Source organism: Lepus europaeus, chromosome 3 (genome assembly GCF_033115175.1).
Source record: "Lepus europaeus isolate LE1 chromosome 3, mLepTim1.pri, whole genome shotgun sequence".
Lineage (NCBI taxonomy): Eukaryota > Metazoa > Chordata > Mammalia > Lagomorpha > Leporidae > Lepus > Lepus europaeus.
Window position 1 is genome coordinate 16841593 of NC_084829.1, and position 17193 is coordinate 16858785.

The 17193-nt window shown below is 45.0% G+C and overlaps 4 protein-coding genes across 4 annotated transcripts in view; 2 read left to right on the plus strand and 2 right to left on the minus strand.

Moving 5' to 3' along the window:
• LOC133756422 (uncharacterized) overlaps positions 1-17193 on the minus strand; it is a 62052-nt gene that overhangs the window by 35240 nt on the left and 9619 nt on the right. The gene's annotated exons all lie outside the window — the stretch shown is intronic.
• On the minus strand, positions 1906-17177 carry LOC133754621 (histone H2B type 1-C/E/F/G/I). Its single transcript, XM_062185044.1, has 2 exons — positions 16917-17177; positions 1906-2380 (listed from the first exon to the last, which is right to left on the minus strand). The coding sequence occupies exon 2, from the start codon at positions 2366-2368 to the stop codon at positions 1988-1990; it is 381 nt and encodes a 126-aa protein (XP_062041028.1). The 5' UTR covers positions 2369-2380; positions 16917-17177; the 3' UTR covers positions 1906-1987.
• On the plus strand, positions 2667-3404 carry LOC133754551 (histone H2A type 1-B). The gene has a single exon (XM_062184999.1). It carries the CDS (start codon positions 2691-2693, stop codon positions 3081-3083), a length of 393 nt encoding a protein of 130 aa, XP_062040983.1. The 5' UTR covers positions 2667-2690; the 3' UTR covers positions 3084-3404.
• Positions 4129-4559, plus strand: LOC133754521 (histone H3.1). Its single transcript, XM_062184977.1, has one exon. The coding sequence runs from the start codon at positions 4129-4131 to the stop codon at positions 4537-4539; it is 411 nt and encodes a 136-aa protein (XP_062040961.1). The 3' UTR covers positions 4540-4559.

Genomic DNA, 17193 nt, shown 5'->3' on the forward strand with positions numbered 1-17193 from the left:
CAAGAACTTGGGCCATCTTCTACAGCTTTCCTAGGCTATAGCAGAGAGCTGGATCAGAAGTGGAGCAGCCAGGACTTGAATCAGTGCCCGTATGGGATTCTGGCACTGAAGGTGGCAGCTTTACCTGCTACGCCACAGCACCAGCCCCAACTCTTTCTTTATTGTACTTATCTAAGTGTTCACTTAGATCTATTCCACAGTTTTGACATTCTAACCATTGTTGCACCTACTGAATTAAAGCTTTAGTAACATTTATCTTTGTTTTAGTGGGCAGTATATAACAGGGAGCCTGCTGCCTTTTAATTCTTTCCCACAAGCAGCTCAACCTTGCATAAAGCAGCAACCCCTTCTCCTACACTAACATTTGGCTTGATTAAAATTCTACAAAGCAATGGACATTTTAGGGATTATGAGACTAAGTGCTCTTCCCTAAAATTAGAAATACAGCTTCCATTAGCGGGACCACCAGGAAGCTCCAGCTTTCTCACGCAGAGTGTAGTTGCCCACAAACCTAAAACCACCAAGAGGACCTCAGCTGTCCTTCTCATGCCTTGCTGAGACAGACCTTCTGCTGTGATCTTGTCAGCCAGTTGAAGTTGCCTTGGCCTTGCCAGACATGTATAATAGATTTTTACAAATGTGTGGAAGAAATGTTGCTTCATGAAATGAAGACACTCTGCTGTGGAACCTAAACCAGACACCCTAAACCTAGTAAGAAAATGCCAATTGCTGAAATCAAAATCAGACTGCAGAACTTCATTAGTCTTTAATACTTAGGAGGTTTCATACATGTATGATTTTAAATGCATTCACGTATCTAAACTTTTTCATTTTGTTTATGACACAGATACTCATATATGGAGTGTAAGATCTTCCCATATGTGTACAAGCGTAACCACGTTAGGGCAATTACATTTGTCCTTCATAGCCACAACATAGGGTGGCATTTGGGGCTGGCAGTATGGCTCTGGTTTGAAGCCAGCTATTCCACTTATGACCCAGCTCCCTACTTATGTGCCTGGGAAAGCAGCAGAGGATGGTTCAATTGCTTAGGCCCCTGGACCCACATGGGACACCAGGAAGAAGCTCCTGGTTTCAGCCTGGCCTAGTCCCGGCTGTTATAGCCATGGGGGGAATGAACCAGATAATCTCTCCCCCTCCCTAACTCTGTCTTACAAATAAATTACATTTCCTTAAAGGTGGAATTTAAGCATTTTTACTCATAATGTGAAAGTTAAATCTCTAGCTAATAACCATCTTGAAAGAGAAAGTGGCGAATTGGGTTTTAAAAGTGCTTTCCTGTCAGCTTGACAGACCAGGAACATACAATGTCCCAACAATAGCCTACTTAATACTTCTCTTAGCAGCACTTCCAAGGGCTGAAGGAATTGTCAGGTCTTGTTGCTTCGTCAGCTAAAATAGAATTAGAAAAACCTGTGACATTCACACATGAACTTTATTGACAATGAGAGGCAACTGAGCAGGCCTGGCAACCGACCCTGACCGACACTCCTTACCAAAGTGTGCCCCCCAACAGCACAGCTTTTTATAGTACTCTGTCCACTAGGACTCACAATTTCAAACCCGTGGTATGCAGTGAATAATAAAACAAAACTCAGAATATGGTTGTACAATAACAGTTAATAACAGACCCAGGATATGGTTGTAAGATACCAGTGCAGGGCACATTTCTTTCAACTTAGTCCTCTTAGTTACTTGGAATCTTGTGTCCACATTGTTCCACAAGATACACGCTTAGCCATAGTAAGCAAAGCCAGTATGTACAATTAACCTTTTGCCACACGCATTCCATTTGTAGTCTGACTCTGTACATATTAAGAACCATATGCTAGGAACATAGAAATCCAAAGATATAGGCTGTCTCAAATGTGCGAGTTGTTCTGAAATGTACAACTCTTACACTGAAAAAGGAGTTGGCTCTGAAAAGAGCCTTTGGGGTGAGGGGCGGCGGTCCCGACTCGGGCGCTCACTTGGAGCTGGTGTACTTGGTGACGGCCTTGGTGCCCTCGGACACGGCGTGCTTGGCCAGCTCGCCGGGCAGCAGCAGGCGCACGGCCGTCTGGATCTCGCGCGACGTGATGGTCGAGCGCTTGTTGTAGTGCGCCAGGCGCGACGCCTCGCCGGCGATGCGCTCGAAGATGTCGTTGACGAACGAGTTCATGATGCCCATGGCCTTGGACGAGATGCCGGTGTCGGGGTGCACCTGCTTGAGCACCTTGTACACGTACACCGAGTAGCTCTCCTTGCGGCTGCGCTTGCGCTTCTTGCCGTCCTTCTTCTGCGCCTTGGTCACCGCCTTCTTGGAGCCCTTCTTCGGGGCTGGCGCAGACTTCGCGGGCTCAGGCATGACTGCAGCAGACTTAAACAGAACAATAGAATAGAATCAAATCTCCTAGCAACGGTAGTAGCATTTGTAGAGCCTGTATGCAAAACAGGTGGTTAAAATTGTACAATTTGATTGGGCGGCTTGTGTCTTCCTGCAAGCTTCTATGCAAATTAGGTGATTCCAGAGTTCACATTTTAATTGGTTAGAAGTCTATGGATGGTTTGAACCAATCACAACGGGAGTTTTGCATTCGGCTTGGAAGTATAATTACTTCATAATTGGGTCGGATATCCACACTTCAGGTTCCTTCCGTTTCCTGAGTTCACTCTCTCACTCTGCTGAGATGTCCGGACGCGGTAAGCAGGGCGGCAAGGCGCGCGCCAAGGCCAAGACCCGCTCTTCCCGGGCCGGGCTGCAGTTCCCCGTGGGACGCGTTCACCGCCTGCTCCGTAAGGGCAACTACTCGGAGCGCGTGGGCGCCGGCGCCCCGGTGTACCTGGCGGCCGTGCTCGAGTACCTGACGGCCGAGATCCTGGAGCTGGCGGGCAACGCGGCGCGCGACAACAAGAAGACGCGCATCATCCCGCGCCACCTGCAGCTGGCCATCCGCAACGACGAGGAGCTCAACAAGCTGCTGGGCCGCGTCACCATCGCGCAGGGCGGCGTGCTGCCCAACATCCAGGCCGTGCTGCTGCCCAAGAAGACCGAGAGCCACCACAAGGCCAAGGGCAAGTGAAGCCGCAGGCGATCGTAGCTTCCATTAAACCAAAGGCTCTTTTAAGAGCCACCACCCTTTCCATAAAAGGGCTTACACTACCTCTGCCAGTACTTCGATTATAGTGGTTTTTATGCGTGAATTCAGTTAGTCTCGGCTTTCCCATAATTTTTTCTCCGCTTCCGGAATTTCACTGTTAAGCAACACCTCTGGTTCATAACAATTTAACTTGTATTTGACAAAAATTGAATGCTTTATCGAGTTTGTCAGTGATAAATGCAAACTAAGCACATTGTCAACTTCTCGAATAAATGTGTATTTCAATGGCGCAAGAACATTAAAAACTATAGCCCTGATTCTAACCAGGAATTAGGAATAACCATGCATTTAGTCCAGGGGGGCTTTAGTTACAGTTTATAATCCCAGGTATCTTTTTGATGCAAGTTTAGGTACTAGCACCAGTTCACACAAACTAGTTGGAATGGTAATGGTGTCCAGATGGTTGCATATAACAATGTGACATTGTGAGCATTAAATGTTAGTAATTTTAACACGACGTTTAAAGTGTCACTCACAGTAACACTCTAAAAGTTGAACTAGAGAATACATCACATTGGTAATAAATTCGTTTTTATAAATTTAAGAGTACCAAAAAACAATTCACCAAAAATAAAAACAAACAAAAAAACCTAAAGCTCCAGTGCCTTTTTGGAAAGAGTAAAAGCAAGCCAGTTTCAGGTGAAGATTAAACCGCATTTATCTAGTTAGAGCTATCATAGTCACTGACATTCTACGGAGAAAACACAAATATTTTAAATAAAGCGCATAAGGACAGAACAGGACAGAAAAGGCGAAAACCTAAGAGACAAAGCTGTGGGTCACCTGCAAATGTCTTATTTGCTCCAAAAGCCATAGTAGCGTCACGTGACGGGGGCGTCGGCGTTTCCACCAATCCCTTCGCTCCTTTCCGCAGCCAAGCGACCGCCCTGTCCAATCAGAACGGCACTCGTGTTATATATACGGGACCGCTTTCATTTTGTACCATCGGCTGTTAGCTACATTTGCTATGGCCCGCACGAAGCAGACGGCGCGCAAGTCGACGGGCGGCAAGGCGCCGCGGAAGCAGCTGGCCACTAAGGCGGCCCGCAAGAGCGCGCCGGCCACGGGCGGCGTGAAGAAGCCGCACCGCTACCGGCCCGGCACGGTGGCGCTGCGCGAGATCCGGCGCTACCAGAAGTCCACCGAGCTGCTGATCCGCAAGCTGCCGTTCCAGCGCCTGGTGCGCGAGATCGCGCAGGACTTCAAGACCGACCTGCGCTTCCAGAGCTCGGCCGTCATGGCGCTGCAGGAGGCGTGCGAGGCCTACCTCGTCGGCCTCTTCGAGGACACCAACCTGTGCGCCATCCACGCCAAGCGCGTCACCATCATGCCCAAGGACATCCAGCTCGCGCGCCGCATCCGCGGGGAGCGGGCCTAAGACCTCGGCCGTGAGCTCACCGAAACCCAAAGGCTCTTTTCAGAGCCAACCACGTTTTCTGTAAAAGAAGCTGTGTCCGGGAGTGAATGTAATCCAGTACTCCTGCCAGTTCAGTGTCATCCTGAGTTACTGCATGTTTAGAGTGGTTACTCTGACGTCACGTCACTAGTGTCCTCGCATTCAATCGCAAATGCGGGACCTTCACTCGTATTGGTTCGTGTTTTCAGTCCTTTGCATTGGTAGCAAATGAACCCCAGTGCTGTGTTTGAAGTGTCTTAGCAGTGGGTTGTATCCTAGGAGTAGTCCCAGATTCCATCCTAGTAGCTTTCACATCTTGTCCTCTAGCGAAAAATCCCCTTCATCTGATTACACTGCTCTGGGACGAGTTAACACTCGTTTAAATATGAACGCCCTTTGTTAAGGTAACTCTAAAAGCCAAGCATTTTTGGCCTGTTCGATGTGCCCCAGCTGTAGGACGATTTAGAGATTTGCCCCCAGGAATCTAGACTGTTTTGGATTCTCCATAACAGCAGCAGTCACAGGTTCCTGGAACAACTCTTTCGGACTAGAAAGGTTATTTCTGATTGAAATAATTTGTGCCTCTTTGAGAGACCTAGGCATTTTGATACTCAGTTGCTCAACATTTTATAAGAAAGTGGGAAATAATAATATTGCCTGACTTGGTAGCCAGGACTTTTCAATAGCTGATGTCAGGCAAGATCTTGGAAAAGACATAAGAGAACTGGACTCCAAATTTTCTTTATTTTTGAGCTGTCTTCTACTGCTTTCCCAGGCCACAGGGCACAGTGCTTGGTCGGAAGTGGAGCACCAGGACTTGAACCACCGTCCATAAGGGATGCTGGCATTGCAGGCGGCAGCTTAACACGGTGTGCAACAGTTCTGGCCCCTCCAAAATTTCTTTGAAAATATTTTATTTTCATTAAATTTTATTGCGTGGAGGGGGGTAGTCAATAAGTGAAATGTTCATGAGTTTCATCTTCCTTCTGATGAGTTGTCCGGGAGAGAGCTGACAATGCCTGGGTTGCTTCCGCCCATGTGGGAGACCTGTACAGAGTTCCTGGCCCTTTGCCTTGGCCTGGCCTAGCCTGTCTGTTGTGGGCATTTGCGAGTGCATCAGTGGCTTGGAGATCTCTGTACGCCCTACCGCACTTTCAAATAATTAAAGATGAATTTAAAATGTGAAAACAAAAATATGCACAAGTCCTTGGGTACAGCAAGTTTGTAATTATACTTGGGTCCACAGGGAAGGTAGACTCTGCCAAAGTACTCCAGTAGGAGGACTGAGGAATATGGACACATATCAAACACACATGCTTACGTGGAATTCTCTTTAAAGGGGAAAATTTAATGACCATGCTTCTTCAGTACCAAATGCCTTATTTTAGCAACAGTTTAGAGTTATAAGCATCACAACACAGTTCATGCTTAATGTTGATTAGGAAATAGATGGATGGCAGGGAATGATTTGATTTTTTCCCCTGTATTCTTCAAACTTTGTGTTTTTTTCTAATATTTATTTTTGAGATGTTACCCAAGTTCCCAGCAATTTTTATATACTATGTCCAAAGCTTGTGTCTTTATGTAAATCACACCCCCTGTCAACATGCCCTCTTCTGAGATAATTATCTCCAGGTTTCTGCTCTGGTCTTCGTCTAGGTTCATTCATCACTATTTTTTTTTTTTTAAGATTTATTTATTTATTTGAAAGTCAGAATTACACAGAAAGGAGAGGCAGAGAGGGAGAGGTGTTCCATCTGATTGTTGACTCCCCAATTTGCTGCAATGGCTGGATCTGCGCTGATCCGAAGGCAGGAGCCAGGAGCTTCCTCCTGGTCTCCCAAGCAAGTACAGGGGCCATCTTCTACTTCTTTCCTAGGCCACAGCAGAGAGCTGGATGGGAAGTGGAGCAGCTGGGTCTCGAATTGGCAGTCATATGGGATGCCAGCACTTCAGGCCAGGGTGTTAACCCACTGTACCACTGTGCCAGCACCTGCTCATCGCTATTCAGGATTTTTTTTCCCTGCCTCCTTTTCAAAAGTTTGAAGTGTTTTCATGGTAGAAATTCAACTCATTCTATGCTGGCAACATTAAAATTTCTATTGGAAAGCTTTCATAATGTCTACGTCCAGTTTTGATCTTGTTTCTGAACTCCAGACTCACATATATAGCTATCCACTTAATATCTATCTCCAGTACATGCTTAAGGGATTTTAAAAATTGTCACACCCCAGCCTCCCAAACCTCATGTTTTACGGTTCTGCAGCATCAATCCAAGAAGTTCAACAGTACTGTGGGGTAGTGGATGAGCATGCAATCCCTTGTGCCAAGTACTTGGGACATAATTTGCTGTAGTCCAGGTGTATCAGCGGCACGCTTGGCCAGAATCACAAGCAGGGTTTGGTGCCAAGCTCTGTGATAAGGGCTGTGGGCATCCCAAATGGCAACTTAACCTGCCGCCCCGTAATACCTGCCCCAGATGTGGGCATCTTAATAACTACTCTAAATGAAGTAACACCTTGACAGTAGGGACTCCATTTTGGAAAACCTGAGAGTCCATTCTGGGAAGGTGCCCCCCCCACACCATGACACTCTGGTCTGAAACTATGATCTAAAACAGTTGGACAATAGGAATCCATTACATCACACTTGGCAGAGCATAGAAACCCCCTAGCATGATCACTCAAGCTTGGAAGTGGATAGGCCGCACCTGGGTTGATGATAAAAATGTAATTTGTCTATGTCCTACATATGATTAAAACCAATACCTGGATGAATGTCAAGATTATAATTAAGATTGTAACTGGTATTGTCAAGATTATAATTGATAGTAGTTTCACATAGGTTTTAGGTCAGCTTGACCCCAATAACCATGTATTCCCCCTGATCCTAGCAACCATGTATTCCCCTCTGGATTTTGTGGTTTTTGTCTTTATAAACCCTGTTGCTTTGGGCTTCAGGGTCGAGAGTTCTTCAGGGCATGAGCCCACTCCCCACCGCTGGCAATAAAGGACCATCAAATCTGATCAATGTGTGGTGCTCCTTTGTTTACACTCGCTCAGGTACAACAAAACATTTGCTACTTCAATTTTTTAAAATAACTTTTGAAAAATATTTATTTATTTATTTGAAAGGCAGAGTTACAGAGAGGTCGAGGTAGATAGAGAGAGAGAACTCTTCCATCTGCAATGCTGGAGCTCGGCCAAACTAAAGCCAGGATTCAGGAGCTTTCTCTGGATCTCCCACATGGGTGCAAAGGCCCAAGCACTTGGGCCATCTTCTACTGCTTTCTCCGGCCATAGCAGAGAGCTGCATTGGAAGTGGAGCAGCTGGGATTTGAACGGAGCCCATCTGGGATGCTGACACTGCCAGTGGCACTTTTACCCACTATGCCATAATTCCGGCCCTTGCTACTTCTATTTTTAATCCCATAAAATCCAATCTGGACAAAGCAGGCAAAGTTTTCAAAATCTCAACAGTTTCCTCATGTTGAGGCATCTGTTTAACCTCCAATCTCATCATTAACTGTTTACTTTTGATCATGAATCTTCTACAACACAGGCCTTGTGTTTTTTGAGCACAAACTCCTTTCTGCCTCCAGTTTTTTGAACTAACAATTTCTTTGAATTATTGTATGTTTAATCTTTTTTTTTAAAAGATTTTATTTATTTGAGAGGTAGAGTTACAGACAGTGAGAGAGGGAAACAGATAGAAAGGTCTTCCTTCTGTTGGTTTACTCCCCAGATGGCCACAACATCCAGAACCATGCTGATCTGAAGCCAGGAGCCAGGTGCCTCTTCCTCTTTTCCCATGTGGGTGCAGGGGCACAAACACTTGGGCCATCCTCCACTGCCTTCCCAGGCCACAGCAGAGAGCTGATTGGAAGAGGGGCAACAGGGACTAGAACCCGGCCCATATGGGATGCTCCACTGTGCCACGGAGCCGAATCCTGGATGTTGAAATTTTAGCATCTCCCAGTCACTGTCCCACCACATCTTCTCATTTCTTCACAGCAGTCAGGATTCCTCTCTACTTGAACTTGCTGAGTTGTTAGCTTATGGTCTCTGTTCTTCCTCTAGGGAGACAGCTTTAGGAGGGTAGGCTCTGTCTATCTTGCCCACTGAAGCATCTTAATGCCTGCCGCAGAGGAAATACAATCAATTTGAAGATACCCTGAGTGAAATCCTTTCAACAGCTCTCTGATTGGATTCTTGTATCCACTGCTACTCTTTGTTTGACTGGGACCTTTATTCCCTTTTATCACTAACCTTTCCCTCCTATCCATTCAGTCTCCTGCCACCAGCAGCAGGGCCCTGGAACTACCCTGATCCTGTCAGTTCTCGTCCAGGGGCTGGTGCACTCTGTAGATATTCTATCGCGCAAGCTAGCACAGCAGCTGCATGCCAGGAATTCAGCTTTTACAGGCCCAGATTATGAAAGGAGGAACGGCATGGACGGCTGAGCACTCCTCCCTGACTCTCTCCAATTAAGCAACTGTTGGTACCCTAAGATGAGGTGCTTGTAAGCTGCTGGGGTTTTGGGTATTCCCTTTTCCTTCAAGTGCTAGCAGCTGCACAGAATACATTTGTGTGCCTTTCGTCTGTTAATCTGCCAGTGGTGAGTTTATTCCATAGACTCCATTATCAAACCCACAGAGTCTAAAGAGAATTCTTTCCTCTTCAAAACTCTGAAGACAGTGTAATGTCACCTCTGCTAGTGCAGCATGGACCCAAAAGAAGTCTGAAAAGAGTTATTATTGAATGAGAAAATAGAAGCCAGTTCAGGGGACAGCAGCTTGTGCCGAAGGCTTTATTAATAAGAGAGAAAGGAGCACAGATCTCGGAGCCTTGACTGGTGAGTTCTTACATCCTGAGGACACTGTAACTTCCGATACAAAACAAGTGAAATACGAACATTGACAACGATTGCTTTACTTAAGAAGATAAGAACACAACACAATTCTGACAAGAATCGAATTCTCATCTGGTTGCTGTGAGGGTCAGATATAACTGTTTGGGAAGTCTGGAAAATACCTTACAAATTAGAAGCGATGCTGCATGATTAGATCCAATGCCTACTGTGAATGAGGTGTGCTGAGCTTGGAGTCCAGTGGCACTGTACTTTTTAAAATATCAATTTCAGGTCCAAGAATCTGTTACAGTAATTGTATCTGTCTAAGCCCTGTCTTCAGGGTCAACACATTCAAGGCATATAAATATTTCCGTCAATGTTCTTTATGCACTACCACCCCCAACCCTTGCATAAGACTCAGCCTTGCCTTTTTCTCTATAGAGTCCATCTCACTCAGTTCAATACACTCTGCCATATTCCTCAGAGCCTTCCACATTTGAAATACATACCTCATTCAATGTGCTATGCCTTCAACCAAACCACAGAGTTGAACCAGACACAGGATCTGTTATGTTCTGGGACTTGAAATATTGTTCCATATACAACTAAAGAACATCAACAGGACCCACTTAAAATTGGTAAGTTTTGAGCATCACCTGGGTTGAAATTTGTTTCATATATACTAGCTGGGTGACATTAGGAATTAAGCAAAACCATTCATATTGTTTCCTCACGGTACAGTGGAGGTAATAAAAAAATTTTTATGCTGATGAGGTGACTTGCTGAAGCTACTTCTGAGCTTGGTCTAACACAGAACACTGACTTCTATGAATATTTCTTTTTAAATTTTTTTTTTATTTTTAAAGATTATTTACTTGAGAGACAGAGTTACAGAGAAGGAGAGACAGAGAGAAAGCTCTTCCATCCACTGGATCACTCCCCAGATGGCAATCTTCTGAGTCTCCCATGTGGGTGCAGGGGCCCAAGCACTTGGGCCATCTTCTACTGCTTTCCCAGACCATTAGCAGAGAGCTGGATTGGAAGAGGAATAGCTGGGACAGGAACCAGCACCTATGTGGTATGCAGGCAATGCAGGCACTGCAGGTGGAGGCTTAGCCTACTAAGCTGCAGCACTGCCTGCAAGTATTTCACTGTTGTTCCTACCACTACCAAGAAAGAACAGGTGACTTTTACTAGTGATTAGGAAATAGGTAGGTTTTCCGGGAAGGGACCTGGAGCAAGGCAGAGTTTGATAAATGAAAGACACATGACACTGCCTTCTGGTCCTCTTCCAAATTCTCCATGGCTAAATAGACAGAAACTCACTGACCATTAATTTAACACCGTCCTTCTTCCCAGGTTCAAACTGAAACTTCATTTGCCAGTATCTCTTCTAGTTAGATGTGGCCTTTTAGCTGAATTTTTGCCAACAGAATATAAATCAAAATGAAGTTTGACATTTCCAAGCCTGGAGCACAATAATCTTCCACTAAGCATTTTTCATACTCATTCACCCTTCAAGACAAATGTGGAGAGCATGTTTAGGATGCTGAAACAGAGACAAAGGCACCTGGGCTTCAAAACACTGCTTGGAAGCAAGCGGGGCCTGCTGATCTACAGCAACCGTTCTGGACCTCGAAACTGCAGAAAATCATCTTACATTGTGGGAAGCAACGGAGAGCTGTGGATTTAGTTCAAGTATATATCCAGCACCAAGGCAGGGTCCACAGCCCTCATTTCCAAAAAGAAGTGCAGGCACTTGCTCGTGAGACAATCCTCAGACCCTGCAAGATACTCCATCACTAGAAAAAGAGATAAATGTCACGTGTCATAGAAACTGTATTAGGGTTCTCCAGAGAGAGAGAGAGAGAGAGAGAGAGAGAGAGAGAGAACAAATCAATTAGATGGTAGATAGACAGACAGACAGATAGACAGATAGATAGATAAAGAAGGTTTCTTAGGGAAGTTGGCTGAGAATTCTGAGGACAGGCTGTCTTTAAGCGGGAGAATGTGGATCCCAGCAGGATGACTAAATGTAAGCGTCTAAGAACCCAGGGGGCTACCAGTTGTCGAATCCAAAGGCCAGAGGTTTCCGATGTCCATTGCAGAAGACGAGTTTATCCGAGCTCCAGAAAAGCAAGAGCCCAACAACCTTTCCTGTTCTGTTCCCTCTGGATCCCAACTGACTGGATGGTGTCGGTGCACAAGGAGAGCAGATCTTGCCTGCTTGGTGCATGCGTGCTCACACACGGGCCTGAAAAGGCCCTCAGAGATACAGTCGCACGCAATGCTTTACCAGCTCCCTATGTGCTCCTTAATCTGCTTAAATTCATGCCTAAAATTACTATAGCAACAAAGCTCAATGTAGGAAAGTTTCTCAAGTTAACTAGTGAGAGGGTCAGTATTCTCCACTGGCAATAAAATGCCTGTGATCATTCCAAGTTGAAGGAGACCAGCCTCCCTGGATGTGCTGCCTCTTAGACCCACAGGGAGAAAAGCTCAAGAAGGAAATGGAGACTCTAGGCCATTGACACTGGCCCCCAGAAGCTCCACAGAGTTATCTGAGCAAGTCCTGAAAGAACGAAGGCTCCACTTATTCTCTCCAATGTCACTCTTTAAAGAGTAAGGCAGAGGCCGGTGCTATGGCGTAGCAGTAAAGCCACTGCCTGCAGTGCTGGCCTCCCATATGCTGGTTCGTGTCTCTGCTGATCCACGTCTGATTCAGCTTTCTGCTGTGGCCTAGGAAAGCAGTAGAAGATGGTCCAAGCACTTGGGAGCAAGCTCCTGGCTCCTGGCTCCAGATAGGACCAGCTCTGGCCATTACAGCCATTTGGGGGTGAACCAGCATATGGAAGATGTCTCTCTCTTTCCTTCATCATAATTGTATTTTGTTTCATTTTAACAAATATGGGTTTGGCTATGGAACCATGAGCACTACAGAGACTGTCACATAGACTTCTGTTCGCAATAGGATGAGTACTTGGGAACTCATTCATGTTTATCCAGTGTAACAAAACCTCAAAAAATGTGACATTTAAAGACCTTTTAGAAACATTGTTTGAATTGGTTTTTCTAAAATAAGAATGGTGATTTTGCAGAACCTAGATCTCTTATTTCAAATGCATTGTTACATAGCTAACTATCTTAACTATTGGTATCCTTGAATCAGGCAGTCACCCTGGCATTAGCATTCATATTCTGGCCCCTGCCTCTTGATTCACTACCTTGAGTAATATTTTTGAAAAATATGAAGTCAGTGTTGTTACCTGGAAATTTCAGTTTGAGAAAAAGCACGAGGATCCTGGTTTAGGTAGTTGGCTCTCAGCACTGTGGCCACAACCCCAAGTGAGCTCCCAAATCTGTATCTATGGGCTGACTTTATTTTCTGGTGAGTGATCTTCCTACAGATACATGTGAAGATCTCCTCCTTTCGGACTTCAGGCCTAAGTATGCGCTCATCTCAGCTCCCTGGTCTTTCCTACTCTCTCACACTGTTTAAAAATGACAACAATCCCCCCCCACCCGTCTCTCCCAGCCAGCCCTGGCAGTCTATTTTCCTACTGTGCTTGATGCTTTCTAACACAACACACTTTCACATGTGTGCAAAGAATGCAAAGAAGCTCCACAGAGAAGGGACTTTACCTGTTTACTGCTCTGTCTCCAGCACCTAGAACAGTGCTGTAAGCACTCAAAAAAGCCTGGTGCAATGAATGAATGGAAAAGTTAATAAGGTAAAATAAATATATGTATAAAATAGAATGTCCATCCACTCTCTAGCCCCACACACAATGCCCCCTTGACTTATTCACCCCAACGAGCTCCTGGGTGAAGCAGTTGACCCAACCCACAGAGCTATCATGAAGATTAAATGCGAACAAGCCCTCTGGAAGGGGCTAAATTACAGACTTTAGAACTAATGAAATCATGAGTCCTAGACCACTTGGACAATTCCTAAGAAAGGTGTCATTAACATTTCTGCTTGGTGAATGACTTAGAAGGAGAGAGCTAAATGGAGCTTAAAATAGATGGTCAGGGCTCTTAGATTCACCCAAAGCTGTTACTGACTGAACGACCTAGTGAAGGTTAAGCTGGGTAGCTCATCACTATTTTGATAAAAGTATCTCTTGCTTGGTCCTTAAAGACACTCAAATTTGCAATCCAAGCAAATTCAGTTTGTTAACTGAAGGCAAACACTTTGGCTGTAGCCATAAATTGAGCTAACTCTAGTACCACTGTATGAATGAAATTAAACCTAAAACTTTTTTGTTTTTATTTTTTCTTAAGGATCTATTTTTTAAATTTAAATCAGAGTTACACAGAGAAAGAGAGGCAGAGAGAGGCCTTTCATCTGCTGGTTCACTCCCTAACTAGCCGGAACAGCTGCACCAATCCAAAGCCAGGAGCTTCCTCTGGGTCTCCAATGCAGGCGCAGGGGCCCAAAGGACTTGGGGCATCTTCTACTACTTTCCCAGGCCGTAGCAGAGAGCTGGATTGGAAGACGAACAGCTGGAACTCGAACTGGCACCCACATGGTATGCCAGCACAGCAGATGGTGGCTTCACCAGCTAAGCCACAGCACCGGCCCCTCAATCTAAAACTTTTATAGGCTATTCCTTTTCTCCATATTTTGAGGGAAAGAAAGGTAATTTTTGGCTCAATGCTTGTAAATTCTGTGTTGGAATGAATTCCTATAACAAAAGACAGATTAACAGAAAAGCAAACATAAATTCACTGGCATGCACTTTCACATCCATGAGACACGCAGACGGTTGTGATGAATTCCAGCTAATGCAGCATCTTCAGTAAAGAGCAACCAATTTTTAAAGAAGATATATTTTATTTATTTGAAAGACAGTTATGGAGATAGAGAGGGAGAGACAGAGAGGTCTTCCATCTGCTGGTTCACTGCCTAGATGGCCAGGGCTGGGCCAGGCCTGAGCTAGGAGCTTCTATGTATCTCGTGTGTGGGCAGGCAGTGCCCATGCAGTTGGGCCATCCTCTGCTGCTTTCCTGGGTGCTGGGATCCGGCAGGGAGCTGGCATTGCAGGTGGCAGCTTGACCCACTATACCACAAGCCAGACCTAAGAAGAATCAACTCTTCGAGAAAATGACAACACAAATGGAAAAGGACCTTAAGTCTAGGGCTGGCAACTCAGGTGCAGGTGTATTATTGACAGAAGGCTGTCAAACTTGTTCTGTGGGTTTTTCTGGTGCCCCCCAGCCACCTTTCACTCTGATAGTTAAAGCTGTCTTCAGGTTCTACCTTTCTTCTCCCTGGGAGGAGTGGCTCAGGCTACCTGCTGTGTTTGTAAATCTATATTCCAACTTTTAGGCCAAAGAGGGAGGGCAGAGCTTTCCTGAATTTGCTTGTTGGCTGCCTTCCGCTCAACAACTCTTTGTATTTGGGGGCTGATGTTCTGATTTTCCAGAGAAATATGGCTGTCGTGTTACAGAAATCTGAGATGGGAAGAATCCCTTTGTTCAAACAGGCACTAGAGACAGTAGAGGATCAAAGCAGTTTATTACGCCAGCGGGCTCAGCTGGAATTACTTCCTGAGAACTGAGTGACAATCCCATTTTTTATAGTATTTATAGGTTCATCAGCACCACATCTTAGCTGTTAAAGCATTGGTGGGTTTAAATCGCAGCCTCCGTGACTTAGGACCACACTTCCAACGGTCGGTGGGCCTACTATGCTTGTAGAAGAGATACCAGGGGCAGATTTACTAGGATAGATTTACGACTGGAGTTTACAGAAGCAGAACCTAGGACTTCTTCCCCCCTAGACAAGATCACAGTGGGCAGCTGCTTCACCAGTTAATTGCCAGCAGCCACCTTTCAAAGTCTGTGTTGAGAGGAAGGGTCTGCTTCTCTTTCTTTGTCTCTGATTGTGGCTGTATTTCCTCTACAGTTGTTTGATTTGAGATTTAAGGCCAGGGAGATGCTGAACATGGGTGTCACTGTCTCTCATCAAGCAGGTCTGGATTTCTTTCTAGTATTCAGTTGTGCTCAGGTTTAAAAATCACATCCCTGGTTTCTTTCTTTTGCCCTTATTTAGACCCTCAAAATAGATGGTAACTCCTGGAGTCCAGCTCCAGCCAGTCCAGGGGTCCCATGGTGTGAGAGGTGTCGATGCATGAAATGAGACACACTCACAGCAAGGCTGATGGTGTGGCTCTGGCTCTCAAGCACCAGACTTTAATTTTATATCATAAATCATAATAAGTTACAATAACAAGTCTGTTGTCCACTTTCATTTAATGACAATTTCTTTGATTTTCAAGGGCATATTCAGAGCATGGGTTACGTCACAGACAGGTGTGAGATAATGGGTTGCCCATCCAAGCCAAGGTCTGGAGTGCTGTCGAGCTATGCAGAAATTGGCTACACAAGCTAGAATAGCACCTTCCTAATCTAATCTTTACTAGAAGACCCAGTGCTCAAAGCAGGCCCTTTTTAAAAATGCATCCCCTCTTTGCAGTTCTTTCTGCAACTCAAATTTCTTTATTGTACTTATCTAAAGGTTCACTTAGATCTATTCCACAGTTTCAACATTCTAACCATTGTTGCATTTGTTGCACCTATTGAATTAAAGCTTTAATGACATTTATCTTTATTCTAGTGGGAAGTATATACCAGGGAGCCTGTTGCCTTTTCTTTCCCACAACAGCTCAACTTTGCATAAGCACCAACCTATTCTACAGTAATATTTGGCTTGATTAAAATTCTACAAAGCATTTATGTCCCTCTCTCACAATCCACTCTGCCTGTCAAAAAAATAAAAAAATAATAAAATTCTAAAAAGCAGTGGACATTTTGGGGATTATGAGGCTAAGCGCTCGTCCCTAAAATTAGGAACCAGGAAGCTCCGGCTTTCTCATGCAGAGTGTAGTTCCCAGCAAACCTAAAACCACAGCTGTCGTTCTCAAGCCTTGCTGAGACAGACCCACTGTGACCTTGGCCTCACCAGGTAACCAGGAACTCTGTAGTGTAGACTATAGACTATGCCATCCCAGAATGCTAAGGATGGCTCGGCTGAAGGCAACTAAGAAGCAACAGATGCTTCTCATCTATCCGCCTAAAAACTTAGGAAAACACATAATTGGTGATTGGTTATTTTGAAGGGCAAACTCTTGTTGCGATTTTAGTGAGGGAAGGGGTAAGTTTATACAATGGTCACAGAACCTTATTGCAACTCTTTTCCGGACTTCTGCAAGTGTTATCCCGTGAGACAGTTACACAGAGCAGTTTCCCAAGGTTATTTTGCAGGAAGGTGGAGACAGTTATTTTAAGGGATGTCTACTGTCAGCAGCTAAACTTTTTAACCCTTGCTAAAATTATTTTAACATTTACTTTTAGCAGGGGTCTTACACCAGGAAACACACATACAATAAATTAAGCTTACAAAATGTCAATGTTGAGCATGAATTTGGTCGTTAACATATCAGCATAACTTAAGGACCGCACAACATGAAGTAGGGTAGGTTAGTTGGCATAAACTAACTCACCTGAAATACTGTAGGCCTTGCAAACTCACTTATTTGAAGAGGCCAAATCTGGAGCGCTCGGGCAAAGGTTCCAGGGGAGCAAACTAAACTTATCTGTTAAAACATTCCCGCCGTTGGACATCCAGATCCACCCTTTGCCACCACAAAAGGAAGGACCCGGAAGATAATTAGCATTCCAAAGTGCTTAGCTCAGTCACAGCCGTTTTCAAGACAACGTGGTGGCTCTTAGAAGAGCCTTTGATGGGGGGGGGTTGGAGCTGAGGCGAGCGGGACACTT